The 26,323-nt window shown below is 32.6% G+C and overlaps 1 protein-coding gene across 2 annotated transcripts in view; it reads left to right on the plus strand.

The window, feature by feature from the left end:
* Positions 1 to 22,168, plus strand: part of SYCP1 (synaptonemal complex protein 1) — a gene marked incomplete at both ends in the record, with an annotated part of 48,743 nt that extends 26,575 nt beyond the window's left edge. The window contains 12 exons of one of the 2 annotated variants that reach the window (XM_081120791.1): positions 1,643 to 1,724; positions 4,052 to 4,114; positions 4,282 to 4,344; positions 6,741 to 6,857; positions 7,252 to 7,362; positions 8,479 to 8,571; positions 9,080 to 9,154; positions 12,328 to 12,387; positions 15,587 to 15,766; positions 18,303 to 18,443; positions 21,858 to 21,944; positions 22,031 to 22,168. In XM_081120791.1, the coding sequence (XP_080976917.1) occupies positions 1,643 to 1,724; positions 4,052 to 4,114; positions 4,282 to 4,344; positions 6,741 to 6,857; positions 7,252 to 7,362; positions 8,479 to 8,571; positions 9,080 to 9,154; positions 12,328 to 12,387; positions 15,587 to 15,766; positions 18,303 to 18,443; positions 21,858 to 21,944; positions 22,031 to 22,168 (1,210 nt within the window). The remainder of the gene's footprint in view (positions 1 to 1,642; positions 1,725 to 4,051; positions 4,115 to 4,281; positions 4,345 to 6,740; positions 6,858 to 7,251; positions 7,363 to 8,478; positions 8,572 to 9,079; positions 9,155 to 12,327; positions 12,388 to 15,586; positions 15,767 to 18,302; positions 18,444 to 21,857; positions 21,945 to 22,030) is intronic. The other variant, XM_081120792.1, reaches the window with a different exon arrangement.
* Positions 22,169 to 26,323: the final 4,155 nt, after the last annotated feature.

Genomic DNA, 26,323 nt, shown 5'->3' on the forward strand with positions numbered 1-26,323 from the left:
CTTACCGTCCCCTTCACCTCTCTCCGACTGAGATCTGTCAGAAATTCTCTTCCATGCATCCATGCCTCTGAATCCTTTCCTTTTTGAAATAATAAAACTGTTTCAAGAGATCAGTTTACTTCCTAAACACAGCTATGGATCTGTAGTATTTTTATGTTTATTATAAATAATCTATTTTTGTGTTTTAAGTTTTCTTTTAATCCATTAGTAATTTATATAGTTTCCAAACATGTAGGGGCTCTTGTTTGTACTTACATTCTGAATTATTAAGTTTTTATTGTGTTTTATGTTTGGTTAAAGAATGTGATTGTTAAAACTTACTGCTATTTAAAATTATTTGAGATCTCCTTTAGACCTAATATACCTCCCTCATAGGTTTGAGGATTGTATGAGTTAATGTGAATAAAGTGCTGAGAACAGTGCCTGGCACGTAACTTTGGAAAGTTATCTTTTTTCATACTTCTAATGATTGCTTTTGTCCTTTTTGCTCAATTTTCTTCTTCAGAAGTAGCTGTTATTTATAGATTAAATCTCTGTGATTAAGCCACTGTATATTTGGGGGATAAAGAGTAAAGGCATATTGTAGGGAAAGGCTGCTTTTCAAGAGAATTCAAATTATTTGCATAATATCCTTTAGGATTTCTACCTACTCTGTGGACATACAGAACTCTAAATATAAATATGTTTAGGAAAAGTAAGAATATACCAATTAAAGATTGAATGCTCAGTTAAAGAGTAAATATCGTGGATTTAGTTTTCACAAGGCAAGTTATTCCACATGATTGAAAACTAGTCCATGCATACAAGTTAAGAGACTACAATTAGAAATGGCTTCAAGTATCCACCAGAGACAAAGCTCTGTTGTTTTTATGTGCAATAGACAGGTTTTTAATGAAAAAATTTTAAATTAAATTTATTGGGGTAACATTGGTTAATAATATTATATAAGTTTCAGGAGTACATCATATACTATGAACTCTGGTATATTGTGTGCTAACCACCGGAAATCTAGTTTCCTTCTGTTACTATATATTTGACCCCTTTTACCCATTTTGTTTTCCCCACCTCCCTTAAAATTTTTTATAAGGATAATACATGCCTATGCTACAAAATTGAAAGGGACAAAGGAACACATGGGGGAAGAAAACTGTCTTTCTTTCCTTTGTCTCTGCTACCCAATTTCCTTCCCCAGAGGTATCAGTTTCTTGTGTGTGTTTCCAGAGACACTCTATGGCATATATAAGGTTACGTGTGATGCAGATAGCACAGCATGTAGTTTTTCACTGAAGTCACGTGTGTTTATGTGCCTGATTTATTTGAATGAAACCATGACAATGTTTTAGAACGATGATTGATTTATAACTAAGAGAACAGTAAAATCTTGACTTAAATTAGAGACAAGTATTTCTTTCCAGGAGTTTCTTTAATAGAAAAATGTCTGTAAGAATCCAAATAATTAATTTCAAAATAAATGTATAATTTAAATATAGGAGTGATTTGTGCCTAATTAGTATTAATGCATGAAAAATTACCCAGCAAAATGAAAATATAAACTAACAGAGTTTAATAGTCATTTTAGAAATTCAGAAAGGGAATAAAATGAAAATATAAATTTTATCTCAATGTCACTCTTCCATTTAAGGAATGAACTGGAATCTGTGAGAGAAGAACTAAAGCAGAAAGGAGATGAAGTTAAATGTAAATTGGATGAGAGTGAGGAAAATGTATGTTATATTTAATAATAGATTGTATCACAAAATTTCAAATCATGAAAGCAATACCATGTCCAAAAAAAATAAAGTGAAGTATACTATTGAATAAATAACTAGTTATCTAGGGGCTCTGGTAGGCTGTTGGCCTTTAAAATATAGACAGGGTTTGATTATTTTGCTTGTATGATTTATGTCTAGAAGAAAGAGTGTATAATTCTAAATTTCTTTTATAAATGCTCATTATTTAATGTTAATTTACATTTTTAGGTTAAATAAAAGGCTCATGCTTTAGTAAAATAGAATATATTGATAATGGAGAAAATACCTATCCTTTCTATATCATTGAGTTGTTGGTTTAGATTAACAAATGTTTGTGAAAGATATAGCTAAGAGATTATAAACGTTTATACGCAAGACAGTTCTTAAAAATTCAAGATAGCCCAGCCGGGAGTGGCTCAGCTGTTGAGCGTCGACCTAGGATCCAGACGATTGGGGTTCGATTCCCTGTCAGGACACATGCCCGGGTTGTGGGCTCGATCAGTGACTCTCTTATCATTGATGCTTCTATCTCTCTCTTTCCCTCTCCCTCCTTCTCTCTGAAATCAATAAAGATACATTTAAAAAAAAAATTCAGGATAAATTGGGAAAACTGATAAAATATTGCAAAGTGATACTGGCCTACTATAAGAATGATGAACATTAATACATAAACAAAGGATATATAAAATATATAAAAGAAAGGATACTGAAATAAACTGGGACTACTGATAAATATTTTTGTAAAAACAAAAGACTGAGCTTTATAATTCCATTTCTAAAATATACTTGTAGAATAAAATAGTAATTCTGTTAACATTTTTAATCTGATGTCAAATGTTATTTTTTAGGTTCGAAGCATTGAATGTGAAGTTTTAAAAAAAGATAAACAAATGAAGATATTAGAAAACAAGGTATTATCAAATTGCAAAAATGTTTCGGAATAGAGACTTCGTAATTATATGTATGACCAGATTCTTTAGGGGCAGCCTTTACACATTTAACAGCCTTTATAGAAATATCAATTCTCCTTTGAAGGCTTTATGGAATAATGTAGAATTTTTACTGTAGTTTTCTTTGAGGAGGTTCTGGGTTCAGGATTTTTTTTGCACAATGCTTCAAAGAGCAAAGTTTCATTGAATCCCTCTTTAGCTATCGCTTCCCTTTCCCAGAATTTCATACTCTGAGCAGCTGCATTTGTTGTGGATACCTTTATAGCGGTAAGATGTTTTTAAAAAAATCATTCTTAGACACCTCTCCCATCTCTCAAGAGAACTGCAGAAAATCTTTTGCTCTCTTTGTGTGAAGTGTTTTTACTGCCTGGCTGCCCATCCCAATTCATTTCCTTCTCTGTACCTCACTACACATTGACCCTAAATCTGATTTTCTATATAGTGAGTAGTCCTCTGGAAAGTATAGTTTACTTTCTGAAGTTCTGGCTTCTAATAATACCATTTTTTTTCTACCTAGAATTCTGATTTTTAAAATTCTTTATTACTCTGCACAAGAATTTTACTTAAAAATGCACTGTGATAGTTTAATACCTTTTCAAGATTCTGGGCATTCCACCAAGTGTATTTATCATAATTAGTCCTAAATTTTGAGATTATTTAAATTTAAAAGGATTGAAAACTTAAATTACTTAAATTTTCATTAGCTTATTCAGAAAGAGGGAGAATGAGATGGGGCAGTGTGTGTCACAAGAAAAATACTTAACAGTATTTTGTGCTAATGAGGGAGATTAAAATTTTTTTCCCATTGAAGTTTCTTTCTACTTCATTGGAAATTAGAACAATTTACTTATCTGTGATATTGTAGGACCCTTTAGAAATCTATGCTGCTTTTATGGTTCTCTAAATATTTTGGGGGCTAATATCTCTTATTCCAGTTCTGCATATGTACCCAGGTGAAGTAGTCCCTCAAAGTGAGATATAAAAAAGTGTTTCAGATGCTCTTTTTTGAACAGGAATTGAAATATAGTTAGGAGGAGACAGAGTATCATATTATTCCCCTTCGCTATAGATAATAAGTAAAAGACGTCTCAGAAATGAGAAATGGAATTGTTTTTAAAGTAGTTGAGTTCAAATGTTAAGTATATTAAGAATTGTTAAGAATTTCAAATATGTATTGAGATAATTAGTAAAATTTGTACTTGTTCACATGATTTTAGACATTAATGGAATTATTTAACAACATTTTTGAGTGACTTCTGTATTACTTTATGTAATATTTTTATTAGTTTGAAATTATCTTGACTAGAAGAATATTGAATAAAATAATTATAATTTCTCATAATTTTTTAGTATAACAATTTAAGGAAACAAGTTGAAATTAAAGGCAAGAATATTGAAGAACTCCAACAGGAGGTATGCACTGATTCTCTATATCAAACTATTTTAAAAAGATTTTTTTCACTTCAGTTTTAGAGAATAATGCTTTCCTTTCCTCAGTAATTTCAGTCTAGGTAAGGTGGCAGTGCAAGTTTGAATCACTTTGGTACTAAATGTAATTGTTTATTTTTAACTTTTAACAGAATAAGGCCTTAAAAAAAAGGGGTACAGCGGAAAGCAAGCAACTGAACGTTTATGAGATAAAGGTATTTCGAATAATTTTTGTTTTTAAAATAGTAGTAAGTAGATGAGAATGTAAGAATTTTATACCCTTGTAGCAGTTTTCAAACATCATCTTTTGAGAGTGTGGGAATCAGTCCTTTTAATTATAAGAGTGCTCATCTGTAATTTAGCTATGTTAAAATAAGCATCTTAAAAATATATATATGTGGGTATTTATATGTATGTATTCATACTTCTTACCCATACATTGAAAATTAAGGTTGATTGTGTTTGGGGTAGAATCTTGGGATCTACATTTTAAAAAAGCTCCATAGATGGTTATCTTGCTACACAAGGGGTTTGATAACTATTGACTTGATAGGAAACAAATTAAAATCCTGGAATATAAGCTCATATTTTGTTTGTTTTCTTAGTCCCAATTCCTTGAAATATAATTTACATGTAATAAAATGCATGATTTTAAGTTACAGTTTAATGAGCTTTGACAAATGTTTTTATAACTGTGTAACAGCAACAATCAAGATACAGGATTATTTCCATCATTCTGGAAAGTTCCCTCATGTCCTTTTGCAGTTTAAACCCTATTCCCCAGAGGCAGTCAGTGTTCTGCTTTCTGTTTCTTGGTTTGTCTGTTCTAAAACTTCACTTAAGTGGAACCATGCCAAATATATTTTCTTGTTATAAGGGTTTATTTTGCTCAGCCTCTTTTGAGATTCATCCATGTTCCTGTAGGTATCAATAGATCTTTTTTTTCTTTTTTTTTTTCTGCCGAGACATATTCCACTGTATGAATGTGGCAAATTTATCTATCTAGTTTCCTGTTAATGAACATTTGAATTATTTCCAATTTTTAATCATTATGAGTAAAGCTTCTATGAACATTCTTGTACAAGATCTTCACTGGACATTTTTTCATTTCTTTTAACTAAGTATCTAGGAAAATAATTACTGGGTCATAGAGTAGATATATGTTTAGTTTTATAAGAAACAACCAAATCATTTTCCAAAGTGATTTTACACTCCTAATAGCAATGTATGAGAGGTCTAGTTAGTCCATATCCTACTCACATTTGGTGTTACAGTCTTTTTAATTTCAGCCACTCATGTGGGCAGAGCCCAGCTTCATGGATGTGAGAACTGTTTAGTCATACAAAGTCCTATACTTAAGTTTCCTGCTCTGTTGTCATTTTGAAAAATTTTAATAATTTATGAACTAGTTACTCCCTCTTTTCATTTTGTGTCTGCAAATTATGTAGCTGGTCCTGCTTATGGGTGTAGTAATATTCCACTGTGGTTTTATTTTTCATTTCTTTAATAGTGTTGAACATTTTTTCATGAACTGTTTAGTCTGTTTTAGTCTATTGCCCTTCTTTTTTTCTCTTTTATTGTGGTAAAATACCCATAACATAAAATTTACCATTTTAACCTTTTTAAAAAACTATACAGTTCATTTACATTATTGTGCAACCAATCCCCAGAACTCTATCTCATAAAACTGAAACTGTGCCCATTAAACAGCTCCCCATTCCCTCCTCCTCACAGTTCCTGGCAAACACCATTCTCTGCCCTATGAATTTCTCCTCTAGGTACCTCATGTAAGTAGAAAAATAGAGTATTTGTCTTTTTGTGACAGCTTGTCCATTTCTGATAAAAAGGCAGAATTTTGTTAGAGATTGCATTGAAGTCAGGACACTATCAAGAGAGTGCAGAGACAACCCACAGAATGGGAGAAAATATTTGCAAATCATATATTTGATAATGTAATATCTAGAATATATAAAGAACACTTCCAGTTCAACAGCAAATCCAGTCACAGAAGGACAAATACTGCATGATTCCACTTACATGAGGTACCTAAAATAGTCAAACTAAGAAGCAAAGATGAAAATGGTGATTATCAGGGGTTGGGGGGAGGGGAAAAGGGAAGTTATTCCTCAATTTGTATAATGTTTCAGTTATGCAAGATAAGTTAGTTCTAGAGATCTTCTGTTCAACATAGTGCCTATAGTCAACAATAATGTATTGTGCACTTAAAATTTTATTAAGCCCTAATTGGGTGGCTCAGTTGGTTGGAACATGTCTTGTATACCAAAAGGTGGTGGGTTTGATTCTCGGTCAGGGCATTTATCTAGATTGCGGGTTTGATACCTGGTCGGGGTGGGCACAGGAGGCGACTGATTTATGTTTCTCTCTCACTCACTCCCTTCTACTTTCTCTAAAAAAAATATCCTTGAGTGAGGATTAAAAATAAATAAATAAAATACATCTTACCATATGAAAAAAGAAAAATGATCCAACCATAATTTTCATGAATAAGTACTCTTTAAAGATTCACAGAACTACGAAAAGAACACAATATTTTCAAGAAACCCACAGCATTTACTGATGTCCATGCTACTTTTTTTTTTTTTATGCAAAGGTCAGTAAGTTAGAGTCAGAATTAGAAGGTGCCAAAAAAAAATTTAAAGAAATGACTGACAGCTATCAAAAAGAAATTGAGGACAAAAAGATATCAGAAGAAAATCTTTTGGGAGAGGTAGGAAAAACTAAATGTGTTTGAGAATTTGTTATACTAAAACTCTATATTTGTTTATTAAATAGCATTTTAAGAGAAAAGTAAAAGTTCTTAGTTTTTAAATTATGGCTTTTAAAAGGTATAATAAATTTATATTAGGGACAATTTCTTATAGAAGCTAAAGTATCCTTGTTATTCTAAGTATGTGAATATTGAATAGTATATAATTGTTTTGAATTACAGTGTTATCCTGTCATCTCACTTGACAGAGCACCCAGTAATGCATTTTCTACTTGGCTTTCCTAAATTTCTGATACTTGATTTCTGCATTTTATAGAATAGCATATGGTCTCTAAATTTAAGTTAAATTTGTTTTTTGTGCTTAATTTTAATAAATACTTGATTGATTTGTTAGGTTGAGAAAGCAAAAGTAATAGCTGATGAAGCAGTAAGATTACAGAAAGAAATTGATATACGATGTCAACATAAAATAGCTGAAATGGTAGCACTTATGGAAAAGCATAAGGTAATTTTTTTCTTTTTATGTAAGGAAAATTATTGGAGTCATATTCATGCATAAAGTGGTGAAATTAAGATAGCATTCTGATTTATCAGAAAAAATATTGGTAATTTTCTCTGATAATTATAGATATTTATAGGTCTAGATACAGATATAAGTATAGATAATTATAGCTGGAATGCCCTTGATCTCCTATTTCTCTGCATTTGAATCTTAACCACACAATGCTTAGCTTGGGTGTCGCTTTCAGGAAATCTCTTCTTATCATTTATGATGGATGGAAGTGGTCACTCTTTATCTGAATTTTCCTAGTAGTCTCTTATAGCACTTTCCACCCAGGATATGTATTTTGTTAATATTTGTATCCTCTATGTGTGTCTAACATACATGAGGCTAAATAAATTTTTGTCAGTGGAATAAATAGATGAAAAGCTTAATGTTTGTCATGTTTGTGAGTGTGCTCCGTTTTTTTACTGTTGTTTAAAGTAATCATTCTATTATCAAATTAAGCCTTATTCTCTTTAGGATTTGGAGAGGAGGTGGGCTATATCTACCTCTTCATCTTAAAAAATTGTTACTGGGATGTAACATTACTATGAGGTAACCAATGAGGATTAAAAAAAACCTTTTTAAGTAAGTTTGTGAACTCATAGATTTAAACGTATTTGGTATGTCTCAATCCAGTGAAGTTTTTATCTTAGTCTCATATTTAGCCAGCGTTAGCCTCTTCAAACTGCTGGCAAGTTCTTTTGACTTGACTTTAATCATCCTTGATAGCTTTCTTGCTTTCTGTTATAACAATGTTCAAGACTCATCTTGTTTTCTGCCTCAGATCTGGAATCAGCCAATTTTCTAAGACTATTTTGAAAATTATGCAATTCAGTGTTTCCAATTAAAAGGAATTATTTCTTGCTCTTGTGTTATGTTATTTCCAAGAGAGTTAGCTAGGTTTCATTGTCTATGTAATTGAAAAATTAAAAAATATGCTCAAGTATATATATGTTAACTTATAGTCATTATTTTTTTTCAAATTTTAGATGCACAAGGATACCAGTCATATTAAAGCATAATCTATTTGAATGCTAACATATTTAAAATGTTTTTTTTTTCTGTTTCATATAGCACCAATATGATAAAATCATTGAAGAAAGAGATTCAGAATTAGGACTTTATAAGAGCAGGGAACAAGAACAGTCATCAGTGAAAGCATCTTTGGTAAGATACAGAACAAATAGACATAAAAGCCAATTTTCATGTCAACATGGCGGGTGGTAAAGAATAATATTAAATAAAGCCATAGTTTTTGAGTTACAGAATAAAAAATTCTTAGATCTGAAAGGGATCTTATAGATCTTATAGTTAAGTGAGTTTCCAATTTACTTTTTGAAATGGTGGAATGAACTTTTCCCCCCTAAATGAATATTTATAAACTACAGTTACAAATAAGTTTGGAGCTCTGATTGAGATTGGGAGAGCAGGGATAGTGTAGACTGGGAGAGGATGAGAAGGAGGGATACATAGTATTAAATATTTCTTTAGAGTAAACTGTAAAATATTTATATAAATGAAATCTTTAGTTATGTTCAACTAACAGCCTTTATATCAGTAGGCTTTTAAAGTGTATATGTTTTATAAGTGAATTTATTTCCTATAAAACTAAATTTATTTGAAACACTAGTTTGCATTTATATGCACTTATAAACTTCTTGTTTTTTTTCTTTAGGAGGTCGAACTATCCAATCTCAAAAATGAACTTTTGTCTATTAGGAAACAACTTGAAATAGAAAGAGAAGAGAAAGTAGGTTTTGTGGCATTATAAAATATCTAATTGTAAGGATTAGATGCAGCTTTGTGTTTTTATAAACATCTAATATTGGAAAATAATATGATACATTTGATTAACTGGATTAAAAATTACAGTTTTCCCCCCAGAAAGTGTGATGCCTCCCACTTTGCTTTCTCAGGATTGCTTTGGCTACTTGGGATCTTTTGTAGTTTCATATAAATTTTAAGATTGTTTTTTCTACTTCTATCAATAGTGCCATTGATATCTTGATAGAGATTGCATTGAACCTATAGATGGCTTTGGGTAATATATACATTTTAACAATATTCTTCAAATCCATGAACACTGAAAACCTTTCTTTTTGTGTGTGTCTTCTTTCATTCCATCAGTGTCCTTTAGTTTTCAGTGTAGATATCTTTCACTCTTCCTTTGTTAAATTTATTCCCAAGTACTTTATGTTTTTTGATGCTTTTGTAAATGGGGTTGTTTCATTTATTTCTTTTCAAGTAATACTGTTAGTGTATAGAAGTACTACAGATTTTTGTATGTTAATTTTATATCCTGCAACTTCACTGAATTTATTAGTTCTAACAGATTTTTGGTGATGTTTTTAGGTTTTCTCCATATAAAATTATGTCATCTGCAAATAGAGACAATTTACCTTTCATTTCTAATCTGATGCCTTTAATACCCTTTTCTTACCTGATTTCTCTGGCTGGGACTTCCACTATTACGTTGCATAGGAATGGTGAGAGTGGGCATTCTTGTCACTAGTCTTAGAGGATAAGCTTTCAGCTTTTACCCTTGAGTATGATGTTAGTTGTAGGCTTTTCAATATGGCCTTTATTATGTGGAGGCACATTTCTTCTATACCTAATTTGTTGAGTTTTTATCATGAAAGAAAGTTCAATTTTGTCAAATGCTTTTTTTTTTTTTTTAATATATCTTTATTGACTTTAGAGAGGAAAGGAGAGGGAGAGAGAAAGATCAAAACCTCAGTGATGAGAGAGTCATTGATCGGCTGCAGCCTGCAACCCAGGCATGTGCCCTGACCAGGAATCGAATCCTGATCTCCTGGACCCTAGGTTGATGCTCAACCGCTGAGCCACGCCCAGTTGGGCTGTCAAATGCTTTTAATGCGTCTGTCGAGATCAGTATGATTTTTACCCTTCATTCTGTGAATGTGGTATATCACTTTAGTTGATTTCCTTTCATCCCAGGGATAAACCCCACTTTATCATGGTGTAGGATCTTTTTAATGTGCTGTTGAATTCTATTCGTTAATATTTTGTTGAGGATTTTTGCATTTATTTTTATCAAGAATATTAGCCTGTAGTTTTGTTTTCTTGCTGTGCCCTTCTTTGGCCTTGTAAAATGAATTTGGAAGTATTCTTTCCTCCTCATTTTTTTGGTAGATTTTGAGGAGGCTTGGTATGTATTCTTTAAATGTTTGGTAGAATTCACCAGTAAAGGTATCAGGTTTTGGACTCTTATTGTTGGGAGATTTTTGATATCTGATTCTATCTCCTTACTTGTTATTGACCTATTCTTATTTTCTGTTTCTTCATGGTCAGTCTGGGTAGGTATATGTTTCTAGGAACTTATCCATTTCTTCTAGGTTATCTAATTTGTTGGCTTATAATTGTTTTAGTAGTCTTTTATGATCCTTTGTTTTTCTGTGGTATTTGTTGTAATGTCTCCTCTTACATTTCTGATTTTATTTATTTGTCCTTTCTCTTTTTAAATAGTCTTTCTAAAGGTGCTAATTATGTTTATATTTTCAAGTAATCTATTCTTAGTTTCATTGATCTTTTCTGTTGTTTTTCTGGTCTTGATTTCATTAATTTCTGTTCTGATCTTTGTTACTTCCTTTTGCTAATTTTGGGCTTAGTTTGTTTTCTTTTTTCTTTCTTGAGGTGCAAAATTAGGTTACTTGAGATCTTCCTTTTTTCTTAATGTAGGTGTTGATTGCTGTAAACTTTCCTCTTAGAACTGCTTGTATCCTGTAAGTTTTGGTATGTTGTGTTTCCAATTTCATTTGTTTCAAGATATTTTTGGATTTCCTTTTTGATTTCTTCTTTTACTCATTGATTGATTATTTGTTGATTGTGTTTGATTTTCATGTATTTGTGAATTTTCCAGTTTTTCTCCTATGGTTGATTTCTAATTTTATATCATTGTGGTTGGAAAACATATACATTCATTTAGCTACTCTGTATTTTACTTGGAGAATTTAGTCCATTTACATTTAAAGTAATTATTGTTAGATAAGGACTTATAAATGCCATCTATTGTTTTTCTGGCAGTTTTGTAGTTCTAAAGGTCAACTAACCATTGGTAGTTGATAGGATATATAATAAGAACAGTAACTGCTGTTACATCAGCTACTGCCAGCTTCTTTCATGGTGAAGTGGGTTCTCTGGTTAGGAGCAACACTATGGGAGAGATACCATGGTGTATACAGACATTCAGGGAGGACAGATATTGACACAGACATTATGGGCAGGCAAGGCAAGTTTTCCTAAAATTCTGTGCATTGGAACCTTCCCTTCTCTGAGACCTTTAAGGCTCCCTGGGGCTGTAACAGTTCTTTTTTCTAGATGATTGTCATGTTAAAGATATCCTACATGTTCTTTTCTGTGGGCAAGGGCTATTTATTTATTTACTACTGAATACACACACCCTAATCTTCAGCAAAAGTGATGTATTATTTCCTAAGCATTTTGTACTTTCTGTATTTTATCCTTCATCTCTTAATATCATGTTGAAAGTTCATTATTCAAGATCAACACACAGAGAAAAAGTGAATTCTGCCTCTAAAGGCCCATTAATATTTTAGATCTCTTTGCAGCTCTTTACAGTTAGTCATCTGTGTGTATTCCTTACTTTATAATCGCTTCATTTGATGAATGAAAAAGTTGAGATTCAGATTTTTATTCAAGATTCCACAGATACATACAAGATACAGGTCAGAATTTTTTAAAAAAGATATTTGAAACCAAATAACATTTCTGTAGAGAAGAATTAATTTGTTTTTCTATTTTCTTTTTATTATTTTTATGAAATTTATAGGTCAGTATTTTTTTCTTGTTAATACTTCTTAGGAATGATTTTGATAATGGGAACATTCATTTGTGGTAATAGTAATAACTATATTGTATGTGCTTGATGTTCATTTTTAACAGGAAAAACTCAAAAGAGAGGTAAAAGAAAATACAGTTACTCTCAAAGAAAAAAATGACAAGGTAAGAGTTTTATATAGTTTTCAGTGTTCTTTATAACTAATTTATTTTCTGACATCTACTTAGAAAGGTTTTTTTTGTTTATAAATATGAAAGGACATTTAAAATATATCACACAATTTCATTTCCTGAATTGTTTCTTGCTATTTATTAATGCAAAAGCATTAGCTAAAAATTTTAAAGCAGTTGTCACTTGGAGATTTAGAGATTTCAACCTTCTGTAATTTTTATTATAGTATTATCTTAAGTTAGGTACATTTGTGTTTCTTGAGGAAATTTCCAATGTTAGAGGCAAAATATTTTCATTAAAAATTCTAAAGCTTATATTTAGATTATATCTAATTTGGGGGTGTGAGAGGGTTTAAAATAAATGATATTCTGCTTTTCTCACTTAAGTCTGAACCAATTGAGAAAGACAGTGAAAACCACAATAATATTTATTGATAACTAATATTGGAGAATGTAGCTTATATTTGAAGGCAAGGGGATTTCTTAATCCTGAGATCCCAAATTAGATAAATTAGTCTACTTTGTCACAGGTAGATCTGAACTGGGACAAGTCTATCTACTTAAAAGCAGCCTGCTCTTGTAAACATATGGCATAAAGGGGAGGAGAGCAGAATGTGTGCTTCCTCTGGTACTCAAGAGTAAGAGTAAGGAAGGGGTTGAACTATATTTACCAGTTTCTCCTTCCAGATTTACTAATCCCATTAAGTCATTGTTCTTTCCCTAAGGAAACATAGGTTAGGAATATTACCCTACTGTTGCTCCCCACACCTGGAAGGAAGCACCAAGTATGGGGAAGAGGAGTACCCCTCAGCTTCTAACCCATTATAGAAGAATTCTAATTGCAAGTTTTAGTTTAAATGATTAAATTTTCTACACAATTATGTAGTCAGTCCTAAGTCACCACGGAGGTTGGTTTTGACTATAAACTGAAAATGACAGTAGTTGAGAACAGTTTAGTTTTTAGGTATAGACTGCAACAATTTTGTTATATTTGGGTTCAAAGAAAGAGAAGGAAAGAAATATTATACCTGTGAGTGAATATTGAATGCTTCCTATGTTCCAAATACTGTGGTACACACTTGAAAAATTATATTTGAAGAAATTATTGCCATATTAAAATTAGCCAGCTGGATTAGATATAGTCTAAGGGAAGTGTCTGATGAAGATAAATAAATTGGTTAAACTCTAATATTTATTTCTAAATAATGAATGTATCCATATTATGAAGGTATATATCCCATATTGTTAGAGAGTTGTTTTGACTAATGTATAATTCCAGTAATATATGCCTATTATTTATATGTTATCAAGTAGATTAGTAAATGCCTTATATTGTATCTGTCTATCTACATATATATATATATATATATATGTAGAGAGAGAGAAAATAATGAGAAAATGATAAAATAATTCAAATAGGCTTTTATTTGCTGTGCTTTATTCCAAAATTATTGCAATATCACAAGCCTTTATAATGCTCATTAGATTTATTAAATATTTCTGAGTTTGGGCAAGTTACTTACCTCCTTCATGCCTCAGGACCCTTGTTTATAAAGGGATAATAATAGTCCCTATTTCCTAAAGTTGTCTTGAGGATTAAGTGAGATGGTGTTTGGAAAGCATTTAAAATAGTGCTTAGCATATTAAAAAGCACAACAGAGAAAATCATGAATGCTCTGCATATATGCATCTGCATAAATGAAATGTAACATTTAGAAAAGACTAACTTGTAGGAAAGTGCATACATTTCCATGATATGTTATGAAGAGGGTTATTTCAGTACAGTATTCTAGAATGAGGTGGGCAGGGAGTTGCATTTTCTTTTAAGCTACCAGGCTACCCAAAAATGTTAATTCTCAGACGTGGCCACATGGTGGTGTAGTTGCCATTATCAGTTACATTTTGGAGACTCCTGATGAATCCAGAAAGCAGAACACATTTGTTTTTATTAAAATTGTGTTATCAACTATGATATAGACATATTTAGGATAAAGAATGCAGAAATGCAACCCTGAAAAAATGCTACTAAGATTCATACCTACTGGAAAAAAGACTATAAAGTGATATCACTAGGACTGGGCAAGAAACCTACAAATCCCCTTATTTAGTTCCTTGATTATATAAATGGAGACATTTAAGCCTGGAGATACATACTTAGTGATTTACTTAAAATCACCTAGCAAGGTAGTAAAAGATCCTAGAGAAAAGAGCAACTTGACTCCTAGCTCAGTGTTTTTATAGCACTTGTGGTCATGTCATAATCCTGCACCCTGTACCCTCCTAATTTGAATAATGAATCTATTTTCACTGCAGATTCAACCACCAGGCTTTGAAAGTAGCCCTTTTTTGGTGGGTGTGTGCTTCATTTTTCCTTGTGAGTGATTGCCATGATTGTATTCATGGGTATGATGGCGACCAACAAAAGTGGTTAAATAGAAAGTAAAGCATGAGTTTCATGTAGGATTCCACTAAAGCAGCTATTATTATTAGCTTTTGCTGGAAAGCTAGGTCAGGTGCTGAAGGAAAGATTTTATATATATATAAAGGTAGAGAGCAAGGAAACCAAAGAAGTTGAGTTCAAATAATATCTAAGCATTTGGAATAAATTTGCAATTTGTTTATTTTCAGAGTTGAATCAAATAGCTACTTTATAATTTTTTTCCTGAATATTTCTCTAGTTCTTTACTATCATAATTTTTGTTTCCTGTTTTTTTTTTTTGGAGGGAAGTGATGTTGGTGGACAGGAAAAAGCTGACATTTATTAATAGATGAGAGAGAAGATATGAAAGCATAAGAGAATAAATGGAAGTGAGAATAAATTGCCCTCTAGCTTTTAGACTATTAGAATGAACCACAGGTTAAGGCATTTTGCCACCAGGAATAGAGATTTTTCTTTATAGAATCCTTAATTTTTGGTCAGATAGAGTTGAGATTTCTTATTTGTTTTCACAAAAGCTCTCTGAAGACAGAAGGGCAGAACCATTTCATCTTAAATAGGAAAATAAAGGGACAAAGAAAATGAATTCATTATTTAATTATTTAATTAAATTATGTAATTTATTCAAAGTTATCTAATCAGTAATAAATTTGGGGGTAAATTCTAGTTTATTCCAATGTTATTTCTACTAGTTGTTACACTGTAATTAAAATGACATTTAACATTGATTTTATTAATTTCTGTTGTCCAATATAGAAAACACAGACATCTTTATTGGAAACACATAAAGCCAGTTACCGGAAATATGATCCTAAAGCAGCTCCTTCACAAAATATATCTCGAAACTTCACATTAGCTGATCATGGCAAACCCAAAGATAAAACAGACAATCTGTGGACATCTGCCAAAAGTACTTTATCTGCACCATTACCAAAGGTTGGTTGGTAAAATTTCAAAAGAAGTAGTAAGTTTTTTAATCAAAAAGAAGTTCTGGTGTTATATACCATGTATCTAGTGTCAAACATAAATATAAAACCTGTTTCTTGAAAGTTTCAGTTTTTTGTGATACCAGCATGATTTATTTATTTTCTGTCACTGTCCACAACTTACGGGCATCTTGGCAGCTTCCTTAACTTTCTAGCATTCACCAGTGCATAGGTCCCTGATGTGGGAAATCTGGTTCTGAGTTGACATTTTCCAGTGTCACACCAGTTACCTCCCTTTGCTATTTATTCCACATCATCTTGCAGCTGGATTCTTTACTGAGCAGTCAGCCCTCACGGAGCAGGTGCTGCTAGCAAACAAAGTAGCTCAGTTCTAGCTGCCTTCCACATGTTCAGTTAATCCATGGGGAATTCATTCAACCTTTCCATGATAAGTGGCAGTATAGAATGCTTTCTCTCTTCTCTCCCATCCATCCCTCTCTAATTTTTTTTACTCTGCTCAGCCAGACAGCATGGATGGACCTGGAGATTATTATGCTAAGTGAAATAAGCCAGTCAGAGAAAGACAAATACCACATGATCTCACTTACACATGAGATCTAATGAACAAAATAAACTAACAAACAAAATAGAAACAGAGGCATGTATACATGGTACAGACTGACAGCTGTCAGAGGGAAGGGGGTCGGAAGACTGGATGAAAGAACTTGAAGGGATTAGCCAAAGAACATTTATGCATAACCCATAGACTTAACAGTGTGGTGATGGCCAGAGAGAAGGGTGGGGAGGATGGTGGCTGGATGGAGGCAGGCAAATGGGGGGAAAATGGGAACATCTGTAATAGTATGAATAAAAATAAAGAAATTAAAAAATAACATCTATGTCTATGAAGTCCAATGACTAGGCTCCTTAGGGATAGTTTCTATTGATTATTCCCCCATGTATGGGCCATAATTTCTTGTTTCTTTGCATGTCTCATTATTTTTTCTTGAAATTTAAACATTAAAATAATATAATATGAGCTCTGGGAATCAGATTCTCCCCTCTCCTCAGGGTTTGTTGTTGATTCTGTTTGTCATAGTTGTTATTGTTTGTTTAGTGACCTTTCTAAACTAATCCTGTAAAGTTTGTATTCTTTGAGTTCCATTGAAGTCTCTACTTGGTTAGCTTTATGTTCAGCTAATGTTTGAACAGAGATTTCCTTAAAAGCTTGGACCAACAAATCTCCCAAACTTTGTCAAAGAACTCTTTGTTAGGGAATGCTTTTAACACTCAGCTAGATAGTTGACAAATCAGCCTTAGCCTTTAATTCCTGCTTGTGCAGACCTTCAAGATCTGACAGAGGTAAGAGCTTAGGGCCTTTTCAGGTCTTTACTGTGCTTACTCACAGCCCTCTGCATGTGCATAGCTTTTTGTATTTCCAGGAATATGTCAGAACTTTTGAAAAGCCCTTTGGACGTCTCATTTACAAGCTGTACTCCTAAATTTATGTTTAGCTTATCATTTACCCCAACTGTTAATCCTTGCCTCAGTGAGCTGCAAAGTTAAAACACTTGCCTATAATTGTTTTTGAAAAATGCTACTCCCTACCCCACACACACCAAGCTGAAAGTTTTTTGTACTGAGTGAACTCTGAGGTCAAAAACAAACTGCCTTGTAAGTGAGGTCTTTCAGAGAACCACTATACAAGTCAAATAATGACAACTCTTTGGGAATAAAGCTTGGAAAGAATCCCCAGTTCTGTTCTTCTTTGTTTAGTGGTTGCCAGGCTGGACCAGGAGTGTGGGCTGTTATTTGTTAAGGGTAACATAGAGCTGGAGAGTGGGGGATGGGACAAGGAAAAGTTGACTCCATAAAGCTTGCTGTTCTTACAGATGTTCAGTAACTTAAAAAACATCTCCAGGTTATGGCAAGTTTTGGTTAATTCCCAGAGTTCTGAAAAAACTGATAACATTTTTATCAGTATTTTCTTTGCTTTATGGGAGAGAATTTTTGGAGCTTCTTACTCTGCCATTTTTGCTGATTTCACTGACCTTTTTAAAGATACTTTTTAAAAATTATAGGGTAATATGGAATAACAAACGTTGACTAATATGAATTACTTTACCAACAAACAATTGGCAAACCTATTTTCTTATAAATCAGTAAGGATTTTTGTTGAGAGAGCAATGCTCACTCAATTCTTTGGTCTTAATAATTGCTAGAAAAATTAAACTCCCTCTTAAGATTGTTGACTGCTGAAACTGTAGTGTCTCTTTCTCTTTCTCTTCCTCTCTCCCTCTTCCCCCTCTGATATCTTCTTCAGTAAGTTCAAGGGAAAGAGAAAGTTCACTATTGTATATTTTTTGAAGGAAGTTATAAAAGTTTTATTACCAAGAACATCTAAATTATATTCTTATATCCGAAATATACTTCATATACATGCAAACAATAATGGAGAGTTATTGATTGTTAAAGGCTCAACTTGCCTTTTTTAATGACATATGTTTTATTTGATGAGATAATGTATTGTTTTTCTTTTTGGATAGGCATATACTGTGAAGACACCAACGAAACTAAAAATTCGACAAAGAGAAAACAATGCACCCATTGAAGAAAGTGCTAAAAAGAGAAAAACGGTCTTTGAGTTTGATATTAATTCTGATAGTTCAGAGTCTGCTGATCTTTTGGTAAACACATTGCAAATAATCAACATTTATTATTTGCTTACATTACTGTCCACCTTATTTCTTGAGATATATATGTATGTGTTCGTAATATCTATCAATGCAATACTGAAATACAGTAGAACTTTACTATAACAAAATCCTATGCTTATACAGCATTTTAAAGAAATTAGGGTTCAAATAATTTCTCTAAATTTCAGAAAAAAGACATCTTGAAATACTTAATATAAAATAGTTGGTATATGAAATAATTAACGTCTTTTTCCCCAGCAGTGTTATAATGGAGCTTTTACTGCCTTTTTCTTTTTAAAAAAAGAAAGGTTAGACCCTGGCTGCTGTGGCTCAGTTGGTTGGAGCATCTTCCTGTACACTGAAAGGTTGTGGGTTCGATTCCCTGTCAGGGTGCATAAGGGAGGCAATCGATTGATGTTTCTCTCTCTCCCTTTCCCTTCCCCTCTCTATAAAATTGATAAGCGTGTCCTCAGATGAGGATTAAAAAAAAAAAAAAAGCTTAGGTGAATATTTTTAATATTGCTGCAGCCAAATTTGTTATTCAGGGACCCTCTTGATTTTGCATATTATACATGTTTCTTTATTTTACACCACTTATTGGTTGAAATCTATATCAAGGTATTGGTTGACAACTATAACATTATCATTTTTAAAGAGTCAAAGTATTGAAGATGGCCTGTTTAAGGAGGATATTTTCTCCTAGCAGTTTGTATAACTAGTTACTTCCTACCATGAGTGCATTCATACATACCAGAATTTTCTAAAGGCATAATCATGATTTATTGAGAATAATTATACTTAGATTTATTTAATTTAAAAACAGATAAACCTCATCACAATACTGGAAAAATGAACAGTTAAAGTCATTTGTTTCATTAGTCCCACTCATAACTATGAGATCCTTCAAGCTTTACTGTTTTGAGACCCTCTTTTTTCATGTGTTCTTGAGAGGTTTTTTGATTACTAGCTTTAACATTTTATCATTAGTAACTTCAAGTGATAATTATAACCAATAAAACCCATTGTGAATTACCTTTTAAAACTAGTTTAAACTACTGTATGCAATTATATAATACTATGTTTGTTGTGTTGTAAACTTGTGATTCTCCTTTCAAAAATGAAATGAAATTATGAGTCATTCTGACTCCTAGTCACCTAAGAAACTAGCCAAAATTCACACTGCTAGAAACACAGTAATGTCTAATTCCAAAGCTCATGCTCTTTATTCTTCTCATTACATTTAATATATCTTGACTTCAGTTTGAACTGGCAGTTATTATGTACAATGACTTACATAGGCAATGGAGCCAGACTGTCTGTGTTAAAATTCCAGCTCCCTGCCTTACTAGCTGTGTGATCTTGGGCAAGGTATTTGTGTGACTTAGTTTTCTCATCTGTAAAATGAGAATAACAACACCATCTATATGTCTAGAACATGAAATTGTTGTGAGAAATAACTGAAGTAAAGTATGTAGTCTTTATCGGGTGCCTGGTTCACAGTTTTAATCATCAAAATGTAAATCATTATCTAAAAACAAACAGGTACTACTAGAGTAGGGAGTCTATAAGTTAACTTCAATAATTAGGGCCTTAGACTTAAACTACTCATTACTCCAGAACAAATGAAAATAGAGGGTTGCAAAACAGTAGAAAAGCTTGAAGGATCTCATAGCTCTGAATGGGACTAATAATTTTACTTTATAATTTTCAGACGATATGATCCTATTTATACATGGAAAATCACAGACTCTACAAGAAAGCTACTAGAGCCAATAAATGAATCCAGTGATATTGGAAAATATAAAATCTACCCATGAAAAACAGTTATGCTTCTATACACTAGCAATGGATAATCCAAAAAGAAAACAATTCCATTTATGATAGCATCTAAAATGCAAAAGCAGACTTAGGAACAAAACTAAGAAAGTGAAAGACTTATACACTGAAAATTATAAAACATTGCTGAAAGACCCAAACGTAAGGGCTAAAACTCTGAAACTCTTAGATGAAAGCATTGGGGAAATCTTAATGACATGGAATTTGGCAATGACTTCATGGATATGATGCCAAAAAACACAGGCAAGAAAATAAAAAATAAATTAGACTTTATAAAAAGTAAGAACTTTTGTGCATCCAAGGACACTAATATTAAAAAACTGAAATGACAAGCTAAAGAATGGGAAAATATATTTGCCAATCTTATATCTACAAGGGGTTAATATCCAGAATATGTAAGGAACTGCCATGTGATGCTCAATAACAAAAAAACAACCCAATTCAAAACTGGGCAAAGGACTTAATTAGACATTTCTCCAGAGATATACAAGTGGCTGATGAAAACATGAAAAGATGACTGCTATAGAGTTATAAGGACAGACAAGATTTTGTTGTTCTAAGTTGGGTTAATTTATTATTTTCATAGGGGCAGTCAGTAATGAATGATCAATTACTGTGCACTAAGTAAAATTTTAATGATAGTTTACACAACATACTTTTAAAATAATTTTTCTAAGCTGGTCAGTTGGTGCATACTGGTTCTGAACATATCTGAAAAGAGCTCTTTATGACTTATTGAATTCTGCTAAAATCTTAGAATTCATGAAAATATGAATATTTTCATCCATGAAGCCTCTGAAATTTTTGTTAAATGTGACTTTAATAAGCAGGAAAAGATAATGTAAACTGATTGCTTACCTGACTAAATTTGTGTAGCTTATTCTTTAAGAAAATGGATTCTGGACCCAGCCTACCTGTATTTGAATCCTGGGTCCACCTCTTACTAGCTGTATAATCTTGAGCGAATTACTAAATATTTGTGTCTCAGTTCCTCCCCTTTAAAATGAGGATAATAGTATTACCTACTCCACAAAATTGCATTAAAACTAATTAAAATATGCAAAGTGCTTCAACAGTGCCTGACATAAAGAAAGTACTAAATAAGTGTTAGCTATATTATTTGGGAGAATTAAAATATTCATAAATTGATAATTGGTATTTTAATTTTTATATGATTATAAATGCTCCTTATATAGGGCTTAAGTGTGAGTTTGAGTAAGTAGGCTGGGAGTAAGGGGAGGGAAAAGTGGTAATATAAAGACTGAAACTGAAGTAGGAATTAGAAAAATGCTATTCACATCCATCTTGTATTTTACATAACCTTTCAGGAATATAGTTAATAGAATCAAAATCGAGGTCTTTGGCAGATTGAGGTTATTTTGTCATGGTCTTCTTTCCTTAGTCTTCTTTCTTCTCTCTTTTCTCTCCTTCCTCTCTTTCCCCTCTTCTTTCTTTCTCTCTCCTTCTTCCCCTCCTCCTCCTCTTCATATATGGTACGTAGACAAAATTTCAACAATGTAATATTAATGATGGCAGTCTCCAAATTATATTTTTATATTTTTCTTTAAGACCATGGTTTCAGAGGAAGAGACATTGAAAAATCTATGCAAGACAAATTATTCAACTTCTCACTTTTGTGTCAGAACACCAAAAAAGGTAACTTATACATTTATTTCAGAAAGCAAATTTCAAAAGCTGGACTTAAAAAAAAAATTAAACATATGATTTTATTTTGTATTCAGACCCCTTCATCTCTCACAACCCCTGGATCTGCACCGAAGTTTGGAGTTATGAGGAAAATGCGGGATGACCGTTGGGCTGTAATTGCTAAAATGGATAGGAGAAAAAAACTGAAGGAAGCAGGAAAGCTATTTGTTTAATTTCAGAAAGTCAGTGTGATTAAGGAGGCTAATAAAATTTATAGTTAATTTTTCCTCACTTTATAAAGAGCCAGACTTTTTCTGAAATTGAGACTTCTTGATATTTGCATAAATTATTTGTTCCTTTATATTTTGCTCTAAATGTGAAATAACTACATGTTATCTGAAAATTTGTAATTGAATTCAGATAATTAGATGATTATATTTTGTTTTTACCTTTTCTTGTTTTCATGAAAACTGTGTTGGCTAAGTTTTCAAATTGTAAAGTTAGCCATTGAAGGCTAGGAACAGATTATTGAGAATTACTCTTAATTCTTTACTATTAAAATATTTTGGATGCAAATAAATGCTTCTCCTTGATTCTGTGAGGTCATCTAGACAGTTAATTATTAAAATTTTGATAATATTATTCATTTTTTAAATCTTGAGTTCATTTTAGCCTAAGTTTACAGTTCTGAAGCAGTTTTTCCAGTTTATAAAATTGACAGATTTTTTTTAGTTGCTGGAAAAAAGGGCTATACTAGTATGACTTCCTAAATTACTTCATTTATTCAACATTCATTGTTGAATATTTATGGAGTATCTATCTGAGGGTCAAACATAGTTTTAGATACTGGGATTTAGTGATGAACAAAACAAAAATAAACCCTCTGTTCTCCTTGAGCTTACATTTTAGTATAGGTAATAAACAGAATAAATAAGGGAAACATACAGCATATTAGCTAATGGTAATTGCTTAGGAGAAATGAGACAGGGAAGAGTAAATAAGGAGTTTGAAGGGGGTTGAAATTTTATGTAGAGTGGACCCTCATTGAAATGAAAATTGAGTAACAAGACTGTAGCTATCTGGGGGAAAACATTTTTGGCAAAAGGAACAGAAAGTACGAAGGCCCAGAGGTGGGAGTGTGCCTAATATATCTGGGAAGCAGCAAGGAGGCCATTGTAGCTGGAGGATAGTGCACAAAAGGGAGAGTAGAAGGAGAAAAGGCTTGATAATGATCAGGATGAGTTTGGGCGGGCACATGTGTAGCGCTTATAAGGCACTTTAAGAGCTTTGGCTTTTACTCTGAATAAGATGTGAAATCGATAGATTTTTGAGCAAAGAAGAGCCATAATCTGACTCACTCATGTTTTAGCATCTGGATCTTTCCTTCTGACCACTACATTGAAAACGTGAAAAGGGGACAAAAAGGTAAAACAGAAAATAAGTTTAATAATGCATATGAGAGACGGTAGTAACTTGAACAAGGGAGAGAGCAGCAGGGGAGTAAAAGTGGTCAACTTCTGGATTGATTTTGAAGATTAGACGTGAGATGTGAAAAGAAAGAGAAAGGACCAAGGATAGCTTCAATATTTTTTGCCTGAGCTGTAGTTTTGGACCTGTTAGATTTGAAATCCCTATTAGACATCCAAGTAGAGATGGTAAGGTAGCTTAGAAACAGGTCCAGGGTAATGGTATAAATTTGGGAGCCAACAGCATGTTTAAAGTTACTGACGTTGTCCAGTTGAGAGATGGGAAAATTTCTTAGAGTGAAAGTTTAAGTTCCAAACTTTTAGATTAGATCTAATACCTGTCCTAAGAAAAAGATCCATAACTTTGTCACTCTACTCCTAAAATGCCTCCTTCTTCATGTAAATGTAAAAATTAATGATGTCAAAGAGCAAGTTGCTTTGGTTGATAAAAAGGTTAGAAATAAATTATTCATAATTCAGGCAACCCGAATTCAGTATAATTAATAGTCCTCAGGCTTTAGTAGTACATCGAGAACTTTAATCAGGGCAGGTCAACTGTGGGTTAGAAATAGGAAATGACAAACCGGAGACAGATAAGACTTAACATGATTTAAGTTATGAAATAAGAATTTTGAGCTGGAGGGAACGGAAAAGAACATTTTATTTCAACAGAGCAGTAATCTGAGGCCTATAAAAGCAATCAAAAGGAAAAGGAAGTGATAATTTTACAAATGTCTTAACTTCTGTATGCACATACATTCTTTATGTCAATACATAGATATAATCATCTAAAATCTTAGCGCCCTCTTTTCTTTCCTTTTGCTGCTCTCTTCTCCTCTCCACACACATCAGGGTCCCCCTCCACCAAATTCCCCTCTCCTAGCTAAACTTTGAGAAGAACCTAGGGTGTACCCTTTTTCCCCCCTCCATGAGATAGATAGGTATAAATAGAATGTACTTAGTTATATTTTTACGTATGCATGTATATACACAGAGTTCTCTGGTCATGGTTAACTTATAAAAATGGGATAGTATGTATACTTTCAGAGTTTTGCTTTACTCAATATCTCGTGGAAATCTCTCTAACACATGATATAGTTCCAGTTCTTTTAAATGACTAGTATTTCATGGGTGTACCATAATTTAGCTATTTGTCTATTAGAGTGTGGTAAAGACCTATATCCAGTTCATCTCTCCTTTCAGGCACATGAGAAAAATTACACTTCCCCTCCCACCCTTGGTGAGGCTGTATGGTAAGTTCTGGCCGATGGATTTTAGGTAGGAGTGAAGTGCATTAATTACTTTTGTGCCAGAGTATTTGATTAAGAGAGTGAGACCCTCTATCACACTCTTTATCCTTGCTATAGCAGTTTGTGATGTGACAGGTGATGCAACTTCTGTCATCCTAGGTCTGTGAGTGAAAATTACATGAAATAAAACACCTCCCATTAACTCAGTATGGTTATATAGTATGAATAAGAAATAACACTTTGTGGTGGTAAGCCCCTGAGAGTTTGGGGTTGTTTGTTATTGTTGGCGTAGCCTACTCTATCTTAACTGATATAATGGGAATTCTCTTTGTTTCCAGTTTTTTGCACTATAAACAATGCTAATATTAGTGCTTTTATTTCTATAGGATAAATTATTAATTTTGGAATTGACGGACCTATAGATATATATTAAAATTTTAATAGATGTTGCCTAGGAGTGATAGTAAAAATGTGTAATCACTGATATGAAAGTATCTATTAAATGTATAAATCATTATGTATATAAAAGTTGAAAATAGGTTCTATGGTAAAAATATATTCTACAAACTAAATGTTGTTTTCTTATAAAACCTACTAGCAGAGTGATATAAACTGCAGTGTAGATCATTTAATTATTCTAATTTTCAAACAATCTTTTAATTAAAAAAAATACTGCTGTTATTTGCTTGATATTGCTGTCTGTAGTTAGAAGAAGCCTCTCTGAACTATGATTTGTCAAAGGAAAATGCATTATTTTTTTAATGACTTTCTCAGTAAATTGATAGTTATTAAATGACTAAGTCCCAATAAGTAGAAAATTTCCCTTTTCACCAACAATGTTGTTCAGTGTTGAATCTCAGCTTATACAAAATTAATATTTTATTAAAAGTTCTCTAGTCCTTATAATAGTATCTGAGATTTTTGTACATTGTTTATCAGCTAAATCCCAAATGTAGCTTATTGAATTATCATGTATAATTAAGTCAAAACTAATTCTTTAGGCCAGAACACAGATATGATGTGTCAGTTAAAAGTATGGGGTGAGTTTGGAACCTTAGTTTTGCCATTCAGGTTCTGAATAACTGCTCTGAGGCTCAGTTTTCTGATCTGTAAAATGGTGATGATTGTAACTAGAGAAAATGAGTTAATAGACATTTTGAAAGTTGTCTAGCACAAAGCAAGTGCTAATAATCATTAGCCTTATTTTTATTAATAAGATCATTATGAGTTCCCATGATAGGTGGGCTTTCAGTGTTTGTTTCTTTTTAAATGTTTTTATTGATTTCAGAGAGAGGAAGGGAGAGGGAGAGAGAGATAGAAACATCAATGATGAGTCATTGATCATCTGCTCCCTGCCCCTCCCCCCCACTGGGGATGGAGCCCTCAATGGGGCATGTGCCCTGACTGGGAATTGAACCATAACCTCCTGGTTCATAGGTCGATGCTCAACCACTAAGCCATGCCAGCCAGGCTCTCAGTGGGTTTTAATGAATTTGACTCACTATATACAGGTGAAAATTCAATAGAGGACCTGTACTCAAAGTTCCCTACCTCCAAATTGACCCTCTGGACTTAATATCTTTAGAAGCCTCCTTCCTGTCCTGGGAGTACTTGAAATGTCAGCAGATCCCATACTGTCAGACTGGGGCCTGCAGCAGCCATAATTATCACC

The sequence above is a fragment of the Miniopterus schreibersii genome, assembly GCF_964146895.1.
Source record: "Miniopterus schreibersii genome assembly, chromosome: 19".
Lineage (NCBI taxonomy): Eukaryota > Metazoa > Chordata > Mammalia > Chiroptera > Miniopteridae > Miniopterus > Miniopterus schreibersii.